The 17,676-nt window shown below is 41.1% G+C and overlaps 1 protein-coding gene across 8 annotated transcripts in view; it reads left to right on the plus strand.

Annotated features, from left to right (window-relative positions):
* The window catches only part of LOC145889249 (nesprin-1-like), a 197,458-nt gene that overhangs the window by 147,273 nt on the left and 32,509 nt on the right, over nucleotides 1-17,676 (plus strand). For 6 of the 8 annotated variants that reach the window (XM_082980162.1, XM_082980167.1, XM_082980168.1 and 3 more), the window contains 47 exons: nucleotides 3-143; nucleotides 381-597; nucleotides 870-987; nucleotides 1,063-1,186; nucleotides 1,375-1,576; nucleotides 1,923-2,077; nucleotides 2,261-2,371; nucleotides 2,764-2,916; nucleotides 3,168-3,332; nucleotides 3,620-3,814; nucleotides 4,035-4,196; nucleotides 4,453-4,631; nucleotides 4,771-4,948; nucleotides 5,020-5,112; nucleotides 5,232-5,441; nucleotides 5,678-5,900; nucleotides 5,969-6,135; nucleotides 6,222-6,399; nucleotides 6,957-7,077; nucleotides 7,306-7,411; nucleotides 7,794-7,912; nucleotides 8,070-8,277; nucleotides 8,481-8,708; nucleotides 8,792-8,890; nucleotides 8,996-9,113; nucleotides 9,617-9,822; nucleotides 10,131-10,273; nucleotides 10,507-10,696; nucleotides 10,860-10,971; nucleotides 11,095-11,282; nucleotides 11,402-11,589; nucleotides 11,771-11,909; nucleotides 11,978-12,148; nucleotides 12,254-12,406; nucleotides 12,651-12,677; nucleotides 13,203-13,400; nucleotides 13,801-13,947; nucleotides 14,319-14,480; nucleotides 14,646-14,797; nucleotides 14,981-15,136; nucleotides 15,469-15,655; nucleotides 15,914-16,084; nucleotides 16,300-16,434; nucleotides 16,575-16,763; nucleotides 16,880-17,017; nucleotides 17,095-17,323; nucleotides 17,486-17,662. In XM_082980162.1, coding sequence (XP_082836288.1) covers nucleotides 3-143; nucleotides 381-597; nucleotides 870-987; nucleotides 1,063-1,186; nucleotides 1,375-1,576; nucleotides 1,923-2,077; nucleotides 2,261-2,371; nucleotides 2,764-2,916; nucleotides 3,168-3,332; nucleotides 3,620-3,814; nucleotides 4,035-4,196; nucleotides 4,453-4,631; nucleotides 4,771-4,948; nucleotides 5,020-5,112; nucleotides 5,232-5,441; nucleotides 5,678-5,900; nucleotides 5,969-6,135; nucleotides 6,222-6,399; nucleotides 6,957-7,077; nucleotides 7,306-7,411; nucleotides 7,794-7,912; nucleotides 8,070-8,277; nucleotides 8,481-8,708; nucleotides 8,792-8,890; nucleotides 8,996-9,113; nucleotides 9,617-9,822; nucleotides 10,131-10,273; nucleotides 10,507-10,696; nucleotides 10,860-10,971; nucleotides 11,095-11,282; nucleotides 11,402-11,589; nucleotides 11,771-11,909; nucleotides 11,978-12,148; nucleotides 12,254-12,406; nucleotides 12,651-12,677; nucleotides 13,203-13,400; nucleotides 13,801-13,947; nucleotides 14,319-14,480; nucleotides 14,646-14,797; nucleotides 14,981-15,136; nucleotides 15,469-15,655; nucleotides 15,914-16,084; nucleotides 16,300-16,434; nucleotides 16,575-16,763; nucleotides 16,880-17,017; nucleotides 17,095-17,323; nucleotides 17,486-17,662 — 7,528 coding nt within the window. The remainder of the gene's footprint in view (nucleotides 1-2; nucleotides 144-380; nucleotides 598-869; nucleotides 988-1,062; nucleotides 1,187-1,374; nucleotides 1,577-1,922; nucleotides 2,078-2,260; nucleotides 2,372-2,763; nucleotides 2,917-3,167; nucleotides 3,333-3,619; nucleotides 3,815-4,034; nucleotides 4,197-4,452; nucleotides 4,632-4,770; nucleotides 4,949-5,019; nucleotides 5,113-5,231; nucleotides 5,442-5,677; nucleotides 5,901-5,968; nucleotides 6,136-6,221; nucleotides 6,400-6,956; nucleotides 7,078-7,305; nucleotides 7,412-7,793; nucleotides 7,913-8,069; nucleotides 8,278-8,480; nucleotides 8,709-8,791; nucleotides 8,891-8,995; nucleotides 9,114-9,616; nucleotides 9,823-10,130; nucleotides 10,274-10,506; nucleotides 10,697-10,859; nucleotides 10,972-11,094; nucleotides 11,283-11,401; nucleotides 11,590-11,770; nucleotides 11,910-11,977; nucleotides 12,149-12,253; nucleotides 12,407-12,650; nucleotides 12,678-13,202; nucleotides 13,401-13,800; nucleotides 13,948-14,318; nucleotides 14,481-14,645; nucleotides 14,798-14,980; nucleotides 15,137-15,468; nucleotides 15,656-15,913; nucleotides 16,085-16,299; nucleotides 16,435-16,574; nucleotides 16,764-16,879; nucleotides 17,018-17,094; nucleotides 17,324-17,485; nucleotides 17,663-17,676) is intronic. The other 2 variants (XM_082980164.1, XM_082980165.1) reach the window with 2 other exon arrangements.

Raw genomic sequence — 17,676 nt, forward strand, 5'->3', positions numbered from 1 at the left:
AGACACTTGGGGGCGATATTGCCGATCATCAATATAAGTACGAACGTATGAAGAGGAAAGCCCAGAAACTCGGTTCATCGCTGGAGCTAACTAGACTCAACCAGCTGCTTACCAGATATCACACAGTCACCAAACAAGTGCAAGTATGGGAACAACTATTTACAATTGAATACTTATGTTACGAAGAGGTCATAATCTTAGAATTAAAGGCCGATAATTGGTTTACAATAAACATTCCAAGACGTTATTTCTGTTCGCCTGGGCTTTTGCGTGACTTTTACTGCCAAAATCCACTCCAATACAACAATGATTTTTTTTCCAATTTTTCAACATTATTGTCACTTGCAATATTGTAAAATGAGAATATACAAACTACACAGGACGCACTGAAGCGAAGCGAGCAGCACGTGACCGAGCACCAGGCGTACCAGACTGCCTTCACCGAGTGTCAAGAGTGGATGAACGATTTCGGCCACAGGATGGAATCATATTGTAACCTGGCCGGTGGTAAACATATGCTGGAACAAAGACTCAACAAGCTCGACCAACTGCTTGCTTCCAGACAAGATGGAGAAATTAAACTTAACGTCATGCTAGGTATGAAAGTAGTGACAATATTTAATATTTTTCATCTACTTTTTATTGCAATTACCCAGAGCAGTGGTTTTCTAACGGGGCGTTGTAATGATATTTTAATGTTGTCGGGTCACAATTTTAACAAACACAATATTTTTCAAGTGAGACTTCTTCCACTAAGACAAATATAGGAACAAATCGCCCTTAAAGAATTATCAGTGACATTGAAGAAACTACTGACTTGAAGAACATTAGTAACATAAAAATAAAATAAGAACTTATAATATTAATAGGTCGCGGCGAAAAAATCCTCGAATCAACAGCCGCCAAGGGGCGTTCGGCCATTGAGAGTCAAATGCAAAACCTTCAGGACTCTTGGGAGAAGTACACAACACAAGCTGACCAGTGGAGGTTCGTTGTTTTCCACTGTGTGAAAATGTGTGATATCGCGCATTGCATTTTTACATCATTTACATCACGTGACAGGGGAAAACTGGCCGCTTGTATTGCATTGTGGGAAGAATACGACGAGTCCGTGAAAAACGCGCAGTCGTGGTTGGAACAAGCCGAACAGGCCATTAAGTGTGAAAAAGAGGCAAGGGCAATTCAGGTATACATCCAATATACTGCCGTTGTAACGAAATGTACTGCCTTATCCAAATCTGTTTTAAAAATGATGTCAGCTTCCTATGGATAGCGCTGCTAGATTTACAACAAAAATGATTTTGTCCAAATTTTGTTCTACTAATTGCTTTCTCTTTTTATTTTTGTGTAAACTTAACATATCGTGTGATTTAGCCTTCAGCGGCCGACTCGACTTTCGCCGACCTGGAAAAGTGCCAGGCGCTCTACCGTGACGTCAAACAGCGTTCCACGGTAATCGAGAAAGCCCAGTTGTGCGCCAACAAGATTGCGGAGTGCACTGGGGATGCTGGAGGAACCAGAGTTGATACCGCGGAACTTCGTGATCTTTACCAAGACACTCTGAACGCTGCTCAAGGTGCAATAGATAGTTGTGGCCAATCTGCTTTTCAAATTCACTAAAATTAAATTCACAACACAGGTAAAGTATATTAGTGAATGACAGACAGTGCATGCTGTTTCGACCCACTCATCAGTTCAGCTGGTGGCCGAGGGCGGCCCTGCCGGCTAACTAACAAGGCAGGACTATCCACGTTTGTGGTGACTTTGTTGTCATCGTGCGCGCTGTCTGCAGCCCACTGATCATCATGGGTTCATTTGCTTCTACATAAATTATGTTGTTATTATTCTTGACACTTGTTTTGTGTGTTGTTGAATTGTGATAATTTGAAGTCTTTTTATACAAACATGGGTTATTGTTGCAGCACTATTGGATGAAGTTGAAAGTGCGGCCGAATCTGCCAAGTCTTACCACCAAGCCTTGCACATTTTTACTGACTGGTTTTCCGGAAGGCCGGTGGAGTTGTTCAGACTTTCCGACCAGACCGGGGGAAAAGAAATACTTGCGGAAAACCTCAAAGTGATAATTTGATTTCTATGTGCATTTGCATTGTTTGAACGACAGAAATTCCTGTGTATCACGTGTTAGAAGAATATGTAGTGTTTCAATGTGTAAAGTTAAGTTTTTTGGTCCTAAAGGCATCTGAAGCTTGTTTCATGCAAAAGAAGTTGTTTTAAATGGTGAACTTTCTACTCTTTGCAGGCCTTGCAACAAATCGAGAAGGAAATACCCGAGGGCGAGGAGAAACTAAAACAAGCTTTCAATGCTGGGAAGAAGAGCGGCTCTGACAAAACTGTCAAACTGCAGTTGCAGGTATAACATTTTAAAGCAGGTTTACAAATATTTTGATGCTGAAGCTATCAGGCATAATCTTCAATAAACTCAAGTCACTTCTGGCTAAAAATTATTTGCACGGTCGACGTTTCGGTCCGCATGCAATCATTGTCCTGATCACAAATATTGTGGTAATAACTCAAATAAAAAATGTGACTGTTGTGATTGTCGTTAAATAAATGTTCCGCGAGCACAAAAGAAAACATCGTAATCGGGCAGAAACACATTAAAATCGACGCCGAATTTATCGATTAATTCAATTGTAAATCGCACTTGTTCAAACATACTCGTGTTTCACGAATTTTCCCTTAAATGACCGCGCATCTATTTGAGCTTTGAAATCTTCTAAACGTCGATATATCCGACCACAGAACCTGAAAGAGGAATGGAAAAACTACAGGAAATCGTTGACTGATTCTTTGAGACAAACAAGCACTCTTCTTGACGAATTGGAAAAATACCACAAGATATGTGTGAGCTTCGAGGATTGGCTCAACGCCATGGAACAGTGTCCTGATAACGAGGTAATTAAATCTATGGGAATACATTTTGGAGATAAACACAGTGTTTAATAAATACGTTCTGGTTGAACTGTAGACGCAAATATTTTAGTTTTGAATACTAAAGTGGTATAATTAAAATGAAAAGGCTTGTTTCTTTATCTCGTTTCGTTTAGTATTTAACATAGAAATTGTAAATGACCTTCAATTAAACAAGTATTTTCGGTGAATAAAAAATTTGCGAAAGCAAATGATTTAAAACACGTTTAACCCAGGTTTCATTGACTGGCAACTTACAAGAGAATCGCGACTCTACTGAACGATTCCGGCATTACACCGACGAGATAACGAACAACCGACACAAACTGGAGAAACTCAACAAAGCTGCACAAAACCTACTCGAAACTTGTGCGCCATCTGACGGAAGCATGAGCAAGCAGGTAACAATTTTCAGTAAACAATAGATCCTTTCAACCACAAATATTAAAAAAAAAGTAACGGATTTGGCAATTACCGTATATGTTAAGATATCTTACAATACGTCATGCAGGTTTTTTTTTATCTGTGGCGTTATCGTTAAAACACCCTGTTCGATTGTGATTTTGAATTGCAATACTGGCAAGAGTTTTTCGTGATAAATAATTAACATCACAAATTGTGTAACATCAGATTCTGCAATGCTTGTAAGTGGTGCTGATAGTATATTTCATTACCATTTTCTCACCAGGTGACAGAGCTGAGTTCACGATATCAGTCACTCTTGATGAAATGCAAGAGTCGCTTGAGGGCGTATCAGAGCGCAGTCCAGATTCAGTCTGACTACCAGGAGCAAAGTGACGAGTTTGACCAATGGTTGAACACCGCTGCTGAACGTTTTGCTGTGCAGGTATCGGCCGAGATGGCACACCCCGATACAACTGATGTGAGTTTCTTAAATTCTCTCTCTAGTTCTTATAAAATCTGTAACGTAGTGAAACACGTTTGAGAAACTATTGGTTCCCAAGTAAAAATCGATTGATTGCCTTTGAATGATAAACTTTTTTTGCAACATATTTCCGATAGATTACTGTGTATAATACTTTGTATTACTTTGGTTTATAATAAAAGATCTAACAGTCTTGTAACTACGTTATTTTGTACAGGAGCGTTGTGAAAAACTAGATGATCTCCTCGTTGAATTTGAATCGAAGAAAGTTCAGCTCTCGCAAATATCGGAAAAGGCGAACAAACTAATACAAGCTATTGGTTCGGAATACCAAGCAGAGATCAGTGCACAAACTTCCACGCAGCAGGGCGATTTCCAGGTTTGTTTTAGAGTCTCTTTAAATGTACTTGATGTACCTCGGTTTTATGACCAAGCCTGCTTTGCATAGCCTGAACATACTGTACGTTTTTTGTGTATATTAACATAATAGTAAATGGGGGTCTGGTCATACAGCAACGTGCGAAAAACTGTCAGTTGTATCGTTTTACTGTCGTATGTCCAAAGTATTGCCGTTTGTTCGTATCGAGTAAAGCGATATGAAATAAAGTAGTAATAACGGTTTCGTATCTATACAGGAGTTGTATGCAAGCATTCAGACAGCTCAGCGCACCATGCGGCGCAATCTACACCTGCAGAAGGATTACAGCAACGCGTTGGATTCCCTTAAAAGTTGGCTAGCCGACGCCATGTCGAAAGTGGAAAATAAACCGGAAATGAAGTACGAGTTGTTCGAGAAGAAAGCCCAACTTGCCAGGTATGCGTTTGTTTTCTAAACATTACTGTGACGTCACTTTCCTAGAAACAACATCATTAGAATTTTCACAGTAATGTTTACAGGCAGGGACCATTATATACATGAGGAATTGCAATTATTTGATGGTTTTGAATTTTAGGTACATTGGATATCAAGAAGACATCGGTAAACACCAAGAGACTCTGCGTGACGTAGCGCACAAGTCCGACCGTTTGTCTGCGCAGTCACGTGACCCGCGTGACGTCGAGCAGGTGAACGAGAAGTTTCAACGGGTCGCTCATCTCTGTCACCAGAGAATAGACGAGCTGAAGGTGAAGGTAAGTGGAATCAAAGTGCCTTCGTTGGTATGTTTTGCCATGGTACTGAGGAAAATGTATTGTGTACTAAGGTGAAATCACATCAGGAATATCACGACGCCGTGCAGTCGGCGGAGAAATGGTTGCTCGGGAAATCGTCGCAAATCATGATGGTTTCGTCCCAAGTGAGTCGGTCTCTTATTGGAAATCTCGATTTAATCCATTGATCATTATAGTTTCCTGTCCATGTATTGTGTATGTCATGTATTGCCTTGAACACTCAAGATGAAAAAACTTTGTGCAGGACCTCGGCGAGTCAGGCTCCGAGTCTTCTCCTGCTTCCACTGTAGAGGATCTTCTGGTGGAGTACAGAGGAGTGCAGGAGGAAATCTCCAACTTCCGAGTGGAGGTGCAGGCCGCATCCAATCTCGGCAAGAAACTTCTCAATGAGTACGAAGATGGAAAGAAGGAACCGCTGGAAAGTCAAATTCAAAATCAACTTTCAAGCCTCCAGGTAAATGACAGTTGTGATAGCACGTTATAAGCTAGGGTCGGGTATATTGGTACGTGGCTGTGAACACGTCACCATTAATATACGTTAGAGTACAGCAAATTTTTGCACACATTTTCTTAAACATACTGTATATTCCCATATAGTGTGGCGACCCCGCTTTAAATCTGCTTAAAAAGTCATCAAATTCTGCAAAGGAGGTTCATCAATGTGTAAGGGGAGAACATATTTACGTTTAGGCGACTTATGACACCGTCCACGCTGCCGCTGCGCAGCTCGTGCGCCGCCTAACGGAAGTCGTTCACAAACATCAAGACTTGAGCGTGAAACTGGAACAGACTGGCGCCTGGCTCGCCGAACAGCAATCTTCTATCCGTGTTGCATGTGCTTACCCTTCTGCCAACCTGTACGAGGCTATACGTCGTGTCAAGGACATCGCGCTGCTATTGGAAGACGTGAAAGGTAGAGTTTAACACCCGATAACCTCCTTGATTTTTGTTCATCCAAGTACGATGTGATCAATGTTGCAGCTCGGGAGATTTTCGTCGAGGACAGCATGATACGTGACCCAGAACAGACACGCCCATTGGAGAAAAAGTTTGCCGAATTTAAGAAAGAGTTAGAATCGTTGTTGGCCGAGGCAGCGGAAGCGGAATCCGGATGGAGAACTGTGATGGACATTCTCAATGATTTCAAGGTAGTAGAACATTACATATAACACTAAAAAATGCAGTAAACAAATGGGAGAAGTTCTTCGGTACAACTATGTTGCGTTACTTACAGGAATGGTTACTGGATACTGAGAAGTTGCTACACAGGCTTGAAGACTCACCAGCGGAGGCCACGTCATCAGCTGCCAAAGAGCACGCCCTCAAGTGTAAGAAGGTTTATGACGAAGTGACCGACAAAAAGGGAATGATTGCACTCCTGGACGACAAATACCGCCAACTACTGGGCGAAAGTAAGATTTTTATGTATTTACGCGGAAAAAGTTGTCTGATCTTACCTTTGCTATTTGCTTGCTGTATATTATGAGAGAATAGCATTTTGTCATTGATATTTCATACAAATTATATTATTTGATGTTTCTGTTGGAAGTTACTTGCTTTGGTCCCTATCGTTTGTAATTTTGAGGGTATAGCATTTTGTTATCGGTGTTACGTACAATACTTGTGATTTAAGGCAATTTGATCGGATAAATTTTCATTGAAGTGTGCCACCTGTAGTGCTTCACAATGAAACCCAGGCCACTACTCATTATTTGTTTCTTATTACGGGCTCAGCTTTAACACGTTTCAACTTGCATTCTATTCAAATCAACGTTGGAATGTAGAGTGTGCCAACCAGGTTCTCAGACGGTTCAAAACGCTTGACTATCTTGCAATATTGTTTATTGATGATTCTTCGAGATGAACAAATGACCAGTGCTGTAGATCAGTTGGTGAAATTCGAAGTTTAAAATGAGGCGAAATAAAAGTAGTTCCTACTACAGTTTTGTAAGCTTTCATTTACACACAGGAGAAAATGACGACTCGGAGTTTCACGATCTCATCTCGCAGTGGGAGCGACTTTTTGCTCACGCCACAAACCTACACCAATCACAAGAACGCAACCTCAGCGCTACCCAAGACTTCAACTTGTAAGTTTAGGTTTAGCACAAGTACTGCTATTTTGTATTGGTGATTAACAAGAGGTCTTGTGGTCGTGGAGAGTTTTATTTCGACTTCAATGCAATTTACTTAGTCACAGAAACATGTGACTTTATTAAACTGAAGCTTGCCAGTAAATATCAAGATTAATATTTCCCTACAGTAAACTACAATATGTTGCATTTTTTTCTACACCTATAAACGTGTATGTTCCATAGCTATCTCAACGAAGTTGAATCACTGACTCAACACTATCAATCTGAAGCCGATCTCTTGCTTCGTAACGTAGTGGATAGCACACCAGCCCGTTTGGAGAGGGCAAAGGTGGGTGTTGCCATCGTCTGATGTTATGTTTCGAGTACCCACTCGTATGTGTATATTTGAGTGCATCAGTTCAAACTCGGGAACGATACTCCAATATTTGGTCTGTTGATTGGCCATGTAGTTTGGTGCAGTTGTTTTAAAATCGCAGCCCTGCTTATGCCATGTTCGCTGTTGGAGTGTGTTAACTTATCGGTAAAAAAGGCGTACATTCCTAATGTGTCTATGTTTAAGAATCCGTAGACACAGAAAAGTTTACCTGTAATGCGCTGAGTTTGAGTTTGGCGTATAGAGGCTAAATTTGTACGTTTTCAAGGTCAGATATTCGGTGACATAGGTAGCTTACAGTATGTCTGGCCGGCTTTTAGTTTTGTTGAACATGCAGGCGCTTGTCATGGAAATGCAAGACAACAAAAAGATGCTGGACGCACTGACTGAACGCCTGGATAACCTTACGCCACGCATGAACGCGCACGACGCTGAGATGGTAGAAGACAAAGTGAGGTATGATATTGATATCCAGAAGAACTGATCAATTGAATTTGAGGCAATTTTTGTGTAAATCAATGTATACATGTGCAAACGTTTCTGACACAGAGGTTTCCCTGGTGCAAATCTCTTACCATTAGATTAGAACTGTTATCATTTCGTTCTGTTTCAGACATTTGAATCAGCGTTGGATCGAAGCTGAGCAGAAGCTTCAATCCCGGGCTCAGTTGTTGGAAAGCACGGCGTGCGAACATCGTGAATACCGCAGGCAACTGGACGCTACCCGATCTTGGCTACGAGCTCTTATCGATAAAGTTACAGATCCCGTCCCCATGACTCTCAGCGTGGAAGACTTGAACGCCGCACGACAAAAACATAGCGTGAGTTCTGGATCTTTGTAATTTATGTGATTGGGTACTTTCTAGGAAGACGGTTTCTTACCTCGTGCGCAATATAGACCAGCCTACTTGTAAATCTGAGTGTAATACGTTGCATTGACTGACCCGATAAAAGTAGAGAATTTCGTAGAATTTGAAAACCGGTTTCCTGTGATCAAATCGACAACACGTATGTTTTTTCATAGATGCTGTGCAAGGAATTGAACCAGAAAAAAGAAGAATTTAGTGAACTGAGCAGCTGTCACCAGACCTTGCCATTGAGTCTGAGTGCACCCGAGCGTGACGCACTACACACCGACGTCACAGGCATTCAGGCACTTTTCCGAAAAGCTCAAGCTGTGGCAACGGACAAAACTAACGCCCTTAATCACGCGATTGGCCGACGAAAAGATCTTTGGGCAACTTCACAACAGGTAAAACAAGAAACGAAATGTTTAACGACTAAGGATAAATCGCAATGTTTAGTTTTGTATTATCATTTGCTCTTTGTCGTTAGGCTCTGGCTTGGCTAGAACACATCAAAGAAAATTTGGAAAAACGGAAGCCTTATCCTCTCCACCCAGACGCAGTCGCTAAACTCATACAAGAACACAGGGTAATGATCTTGTTTATAACACAGTGTTATGGAAATTGTAATTACTTTGCTTAAAATCCCAACAATACTAGTCACGCCTAGCTAATGCCATTAAACCTTCCGCAGACTCTTCACAAGGAAATTGTTCGCCACAAGGTGACAGTAGATGAGGTGATCGCCACAGGGATACAAATTATCTACGAAGGCAAACCGGAGAGTGTAAGCGTGCGAGGCAAGTTAACAGGTATTTAAGTATTGTTATTACGTCGCCAGAGGTGACGTAGACGTGCTGTGACGTGTTGGTGGTGGATCATAGCGGCGGTGTCGTGGCGTTCATGGGTTTGTAGTTTGCACGTAGAAATATTTTGTGTTACCAGCACATGTTGTGTTAGTTTTCTTGTTTGCCGTTTCCTTGTATTTGTGTTCTTTATTTCGTCTTTAATAATCTTGTCATTCATTTTAAATTGTCAATCAGCTGCGCTCGCCGCGACAAACAAAACTCATCGACTTTTACAATAGTTGAAAATACATGGTTTAAAAAAAACAGAATAACCTCCATTCACAAGATTTAAACAGGTAGTTGCCATCGTAACTATAACAACAATACGTTATACACTGACAAATTTAAAGATGTCATTAGCCCGTATCCTTCAATTGAAAACACATAACGTTATTCCGCTTCACTTAAACAGGCCCCAATTTTTACATCGGTTCTCTTGTCTTTGTTTTCACAATACTCTCGTACAGGGCTGGAGGATAGTTACGCTGAAGTGGACGAGCTTTGGCGCCACCGTCTGGACGAACTGCAACAACTTCTGGCCAGTCGCGAACTATTTCACGCCGACGTGGATCGTTGTCTGCGTTGGCTGAAGGAAGCTGATATCGTGACCTTCCCAGAGGTCAACCTCGCTGCCTCTCTTCCAGATTTGGAAACTCACCTTGGAAGATACGAGGTAAGGATCCCTGTTCGTTACTGTTATTTATTTTTCTCTATTCGACAAAGCTATGACATTGCATTGTGAATGCTTGTGGTAATGCAAGATTAGCATCTGTCGAATTTTACTGCTTAGGTATGTGGCATTATGCTCAAACACAAATCTGTGAGTCACATTTTGGAGATATTTAGAGGGCTTCTCAAAAAGGAACTTTTACTTTTTATGCCAATTTACCAATTGTTTCACTAACTAATTAATTTTTAATCCTCGTTCATTCATATGAAAAGTTTCTCAGGCAGGATCTTAATGCTATGGTTTGTACACAGGCAATAACAAACGAATCTGTGAAATACCGCGATTTGGTGTCGAAGATATGCGATCAGGCGCAACAAATTCTCTCACAATTATCTGACGTCGACCAGTCTTTGATCACAGATAAGATGAAAAACATTAAGGACCAATTCGAACAGTAAGTTGTGTTATATCAATTCAACTCACTGTACTCGAACCACAATATTTAGCACTGGTCGCCAAAATGCCGTGTTTCTAAAACAAACTGGTTTGCCATTTGATTTGTTACTCAAAAGTTACGCCAAAGTAAATCATTTCCTTGCGACTAAAACTCAGCTCTAATGACAATCTTAAAATCCTTCACCTGCCAGAACAGCTACGTTAAAGCGATTCACTCGTTTACCTGTTCAGCGTTTGTAAGTCGGCCGAGCAAAAAGGAGATCAAATGCGAGAAATGATGTCATCACGCCGTGAATACATCCACGCTTTAGAGGAGCTTGAAGACTACCTGGGCGTTGGGCAGACGATGCTTCATGAACTCGACCACATGCCGACTGGACACACAGCTGGCCAGGCTCGCACTCTGCTGCATAAAGCCGAGGTATGTTACTGTTTTAATTGTTAATGATTTTAATTTGTGATGATTTTTGGAAACATTGAAAATAAAAGTAAGCTACATAGTATATAGTTTGATACAATTGTTCTGAAAAAGCATTTCCACGCATCCAATCCATGGAGTTTTAACCATTTTTTCTCCCGTACAGAAAATCCAACATTCGATGATGGAAAGGAAACCAAGCCTTGAACGAATCGAAAAAATGAGGGATTGCCTCAAAGGTTCGGGACAACCATGGCAACCAGAAGAGCTACTAAAAGGTAAACTTAGTGATCATCAATGAACAAGTGATTTACACCAGTCGAAACCAACACGTCAATTTTATTCCTTGAGATTTTCGTGTCGCACAAAATTTCGCTGTAAACAGTTAATTTCCTTTTTAGCTACTGCAATCTACCACCGGTTGGCTCAGCAGAGTTCTCAACGAATCGACCGTTTCCGCGAGATGGCGCTGTGTCGTGAGCGGTTCGAGCGTCGAATTATGGAACTGGATGAACAAATATCCGACTGCGACCGAGAGTTGAACACCGGGAGCCCAAGCAGAGTGGAACACAAACTAACCATGTCTCAGGTGCTATTTCTAGCTTTGTTAATAATAATCTTAGACCAACTGATGCGTAATGGATATTGAGGAAAACTTAACAAAACTAGTTTACTCGTGCGTTCTAACCTGGGGTTTTAACCTCGTAGCAAATGGCGGCGATGTTGACAAGTTGCCAGATCGAGTTGAGATCCGTGAGCGGACTTGCCGAGCAGTTGTGCGCAGACATGGAGGAACAGGACAAGACTCTTACCCGGGATAAGGTGGACAACCTACGAGACGCACTTCACCGCTTGCAAGGAAACCTGGGCGAAAGACAGCGTGACCTTGAGAAACGGTTCGTGGAAAAACTAAAATACTTTGTTCGTGTGAAGGTTGTATCCACATTAATATATGATGGGCATAGAGTCTTAGCAATTTTGTTTTAATCTAACCTTTTGCCACAGAATATGGTCCAAAGTTGTTTTGAACTCGTCGTGAACAAAATGGTTTAAACTTGTTTCTTATCTTACACACAGACTTGTTTCCCGTCGAGACTTTCAGGGGGATCTTGAGAAAGGAGTTCAGTGGTTGGAGGACACGCAGAGCGCCCTTGAATGCGAAACTCCCCTTAAGCTTGACCCACAAAGTGTACAAGAAGAAATCAAGAAACTTCAGGTTCGTTTCACTTATTTCTGTTGAAAAAGGTATCATTGCATATGTTTTAATTGGTTGTAATCTGGTAGATAACCAAAGAAGAAGTGGAGTCCAAATTGCGCGTCCTGGTTGCCCTTGGTGACAAAGAGGTGGAGCGCCACCTAGAGGAAGGCGAAGAACTTCCGTTTGCAGTAAAACACCAACTTGACCAACTCACCAAGCTCAAGGCGTCGCTCGCTGCTGTGATTGAGACCAAAGAGGTGCTCAATGCTTCTGTAGTGTAGAATAGGGACTTTACATTGGTTCTAAGTGTAACTGTATTGACAATTTTCTGCGAAATATGCAGCAAATCATTTGCTTTACAGAGACATCTTGAACATGCACTGGAATCTCGTCAGAGATACGCTGATTGTTTGAATCACGTGCAAAGCAAACTTGGCAGCGCAAGTGCTGAATTGCAACTGCTTGAAGCAGACAGCAACCCGGAACACGCTAGAGACCTCCTTGAACAGCACCAGGTATATACATTAGATTGCATTAATTGAGGTAAAGGATAATTTGATACGAATTTCTCAGTAATTGAAATACAGATAAATTTCATGCCACATTCGTAATTGTGATGATTTTACCATGTCGTTTTATAGTAAACAATAAACGTATGACTCCAAAGGTCGCAGTGTAATAATTTATATGCTAGTATAATTTACCGTGGTTTAGTTAGAACACGTTAATTTGTAATAATATAAACAACTGAAAATACAGGCGGACTATATGATTCACCAATACGAGGTAATTCCAGCATGTCATGCATGGTGCCCGAATACTTGTAGATCTGTAGCTTCTCGTAGTGTTAATTATACTGTGACTTGGTTACTCCAATGTCAAACCTTTCCCATTTCTTTGAACGTCCCACAAGACGCCGAACAAGAGAACCATGGTTTCGTTAGCATTAGTGAAGATTCAGAAAAATATTTTCGGCAAATTTTAAATTATTATTCTCACAATGATGGCATAAGCCGAAACGTCTTCTTTTAAACATGACAGTGTTAAGAGCAATATGGACCAGTCTCTTTATATTCTCACAAGTTTTGAGTGTAAAATATCACAAAATGTAATTTGCAAAATCTTTCTCTTCTGGTGTACCTTGTGATGCATGACTCTAGTCCCCAGGTTAGAATTGCTGCAAACTGGTTTCGAAGTCATATATTTTCATCTCTTTTGTATTCTTGGTTGAGTAATATGCTGCTCAATCTCAACTGTTGTATACCCCAAGCAGACAAGATGTTAATACTTTTACACGATACCGCATGCTAGGCCCTATTCACGACCGAAGGGGAAATACTCCATTACGTGGATGAGTTGGAGGAAGTTGCCAAGGATCTCGAGGAAATGTGCGGGGCAACAGGGCTAACCAAAACAGCACGTGACACACTCTCTACTGTGGTGGGGGGTGTTCGTGAGAGGGCAGAGAACCTTCTAGATTCGGCGAAAGACATCCATCAAAGCTTGCAGGTAATGTGTTTTGTGCAAAGCGTGAATCTCCTACCACGCGCCCGCAAAAATAGAGCGTTGTGGCGTGAGGATATTTGGAACCGCCTTTGTTGACTCAAGCAACGTCAAAGGTTGACTCTAAATTTTGTTTCAGTCAATTTTAATAAATCTGTTCTTCTGGCAAAATAAAGCTTTCATTCACCGCCGTTTCGCCTGCTTTTAACTTAGGCTTTATCAGTTGCGGCACTCAAACAAGTATCAAGAACCGTACTATATATTTTACCAGAAGATTTATGGAAATTCAACATACCTAAAGCAACAGAATCACAGCATTTTTTTTCATATTTGCAATACAATATAATGCTTAATTTATAAGAATAATGGGTGCAGAATTGATCATTTTATGTGTTTATTTTTTTAGGCTGCGGCAATCAGCTGGGAGGGATTCGACCTTGAACTTGACCGAGTGACATCAAAGATGACGCGAACAGAAGAACGACTGAAGGCGGTTGACTGCTCGATGCCATCTTCGCTTGAAACTGCCCAAAATAACTTGAATAACTTTCAGGTACAGCAGGGCATTATACTGAGTGCGACAATAAATGAGATTTCCAATTGTATTGTAAAACACCCTAGAAATAATGAATAATGTACAATTTCAATTGAAGTAAGATGGTTTATGTTTGTAAATAGTAAACAAATTATTAACAGATTTGGTTTTCTGGCAGTGGTGCAGTTAGTTACGGAAAAATATACATTTGCAATTTATGTTTACTGACTCAAACACATTCGCGAATTAGAATTGGTAGAAACCGGTATTGGGTTTTTTCTCGCACAGGATATGACGTTTTTTATGCGAATTGAGAGCCAAAATACACACGAAAACACAAAACTCGCTAATACGCTAACTGCTATCCAACAACGTCTGTTTGCATTCAGTTGATAACTGGGGATATCTGTAATCTGGAGAGCAGCGTTCAGGCTTTACAAGAAGTGTCGCAAGCTCTTGCAGCAACGGACAGTGTCGGCGGAAGAATGGCTGTCGGTCGCTCTCTTACCGGAGTTAAACAAAGACTTACCAGACTACAGGGAAGGTCAAAGGTAATCAAAGACCCTTGTTATACTATGGATGGATCAGATGTCTACTTCAATATGATGTAGCTATAAAAATCCTGTTCTAGCCCTTTTTTATGCGGTCTAGAACTTCCAGCACTTTTTAATTCATTATTTTCTGTTGACATTATAAAAATATGTTGTTTTCCTCAGGAAATACAGCGTATTTTGGAAAAGTCAGTGCGTGAATGGAAAACCTTCAACGAAGTAACTTCATCGACTGGAACCACACTTGATCGTGTACAAGACAAACTTCCATATCAGGCATTGGAAAAATGCACTCTACAGGAATTAAAACAGCAGAGGTGGGAATACATTTTTGTCAACAAAATATACGTTCGGTCGAAAAATTATTTTTATCTTTTAAAGTTAATGCTAAGATGCCATCGCGAAATTTTGGAAAGCTATCGTAGCGTAATCCCAAAGAAACCAAATGTTTCATAAATTAAATGTGTTCAACGCAGTACATTTTGCATGCTTTTCTGTAGATCGACTCTGCATTCTTTGCAAAACGACGTCTCCTCTGTTTCGAGAAGACTGAGCACAGTACACGATGCAGCTCACACCCTGTCTGGTCGTCTGGAATCACCAATCAAGCACGCTGTGCGAAGCAAAGCTGAAAACATTGAGGGCAGGTGTCAAAAGTACGTCGTCATGTTCTATCGTGTTGCTACATGTGTTTAAAGTTGAGGGCGGAATAGTAAAAATATTTGTGACGACCAAAATAAATGTTACGAACTGTGTTATCAGGACTGAATTGAAAGCAAGTGAAGTTCTTAAAAAGTTTACCCAGCATGTTCCTAACTTGTCATAAGTAGGATATAACAGTAACATTAAAGCATTTAAAGTATTTTTGGTGTCTTTCTATTCTATACAAATGCCTTTTCTCTACCAGGTTAAGATTTACAATTTAAAATACAAATTCCACAGTGAGTTTATCAATCAAGTCGTCAGGTTTCTTTTCTAAATTTACCAGATTGTCGGAAGCAACCATTGAAAAAATGGCGGCTGTGAAAAGCGAGATGCAAAGCAGGGAAACTTTGAACGCCGAACTGAGGGACATGCTGGAGTGGGTCGAAGATATGAGGGAGAACGCTGACAGGACGTTGGACATCGCACCAGCACCCGGGCACGTACAAGACAAACTGGATACAATGCGACAAGTAGGGAATAAGCAGTTCTCTTTTTAATGCAGCTAGTTGCATGTCGAAAAGTTGGTTTTGCTTTTGTATTGATGGCTCACCTGACCTGTATGTCGTGTCTGTAATGGTTTGCGATTACCGCCACCAGTTAAAATCGGATTGTAATCAGCAAAAAATGTATTATTATGTGCTGAACAACATGTGTACTGGAATGTCATTTTAACTACAGGGTTATAAGCTTTGGCAGATCAAACTTTAATTGCGGTGTTGTTTGTGTAGTTGAAAGAGCAGCTATCGAACAAAGAAGCTCACTTCAACAAAATATCCGAAGAACAGCGACAGAAGTATTTACAGAACTACGCCATCCTCCCAGTAGAGTTGTCGTCAACAATTGCAAAGATTCGAATAGCGCTCGCCGCGTTGCACGAAGAACTGCGAGACAAAGAAAACGTAAGTTACAAATATATATTTGGAATTCGCATTTCGCACAAAACTGTTAACTGTTGGTCGTAGCAACCTCTGCACGAGTTATAACCCATCCAGTGTTTGTGTTTGCAAACATGCATGATTTGACTTCTACCAATATCTTGTCTACTGATATATCGAGGTTTTGGACCAAAACACAAAAGAAAAGCACCGTCAAGTAAATATAATTTTTTCCCAAGGAACTTGAATCTGCCAGGGATCTTCGTGAGGATTACCACGACGAAATAATGCAAATATCGTCTCTTCTGAGCAAGATCGAAATGCAAGTTACCGATGATCCCAGCGACCTCGTGGCAAGCACTGCCACCCAAAGGGTATGCGGGATTCACGTAGTTGTATGACACTAGTCGCGATCCACGCTATTTGCTTATCGTGAATCCTACATAAACAAACTATGGTGTTTATTTTTGTGCATTGCGAATTACATAAACACTAATACAAACCTTTTGTGCAGCAACTCGCGGATAGCCTTGACCAATGCCACGTCCGACTTGTCAACCTTGATGCAGTAGCGCAGGAGATTGCAGATCAAACCTCGCACGCCGGAAGCAAGGCATCACTCAATGCGGCAGTAAATGCTGTGAACGAACATTACACCCGCGTACAGGAACTCATGGACGGCAAGATTCGTGAAGCTAACCAGGTACTGCGTCACTTGTTTGTATTTACAATCTTGTTGTCCTTTACAATGTTTAACAGTTATTAGATTGACGTTGTTACATTTTATTGATGTTTTCATGGGTTGTTTTTTTGTGTTAGGCGTCGGTTTACTTGGATGAGTTAAACGAGATGGGTGAGTTCTTGGATGAGTGGAAGAGCAAGGCCCTCTCCACAATAGCCGGACCCCTCACTGTGAGCGACGCAAAGGATGCAAGAAAACAGATGCGAGATCACAAAGTACGTTATTACTATTCATATAAAGGCATTTGTTCTTTCTCCTTATTCATAATTTTTTTCTAATTCTCCTCTTTTAGAACCTCCGGGAGCAGCTCCGGAGGTTGCGTAACGAGTTGGAGAGGAAGAGGGATCGTCTTCCTTCCTCCCTTCCCTCCGCATCGAGCAACGTCTTCAACAGAAAGATCGACGCGATGTTGGAGGAATGCGGGAACGTGGAAGATCAGATCAGGCGGCACGAGGACGAGCTTGGTGATGCAGTTGCCGTGGCAACTGAAATGGAAGAAGAAGTCCAAAAGATTAGCGACGGTTCGGTTCTACGTGATTTGCCGAATTGTGTATTTTTTATACTTCCATCCATTTATGCATTTTTACTTGCAATTAAATCGTATTTTAGCCGATGTTTGCTCGTTTATCGGCGTATGCTTGACTAATTTACATTCGTATTTAAGTAATATTGTGTATCCTCAGCTGTTGCAGACCTTAAATATTCTTCGGTGGGAGACAGTCAAGGCAAAACCATCTTGCAACAAATCCAGGAGAAGAAAAAGATTCTGGATCGGCTGCAAAAATACAAAGATAAACTTGAAAATGTGAAGACGCATCATCCATACCAACTTTCACCAACACCTTCGCCGAGAAAAAGAGGTTGGTGTGAAAAG

Source organism: Ascidia mentula, chromosome 2 (genome assembly GCF_947561715.1).
Source record: "Ascidia mentula chromosome 2, kaAscMent1.1, whole genome shotgun sequence".
Classification (NCBI taxonomy): domain Eukaryota; kingdom Metazoa; phylum Chordata; class Ascidiacea; order Phlebobranchia; family Ascidiidae; genus Ascidia; species Ascidia mentula.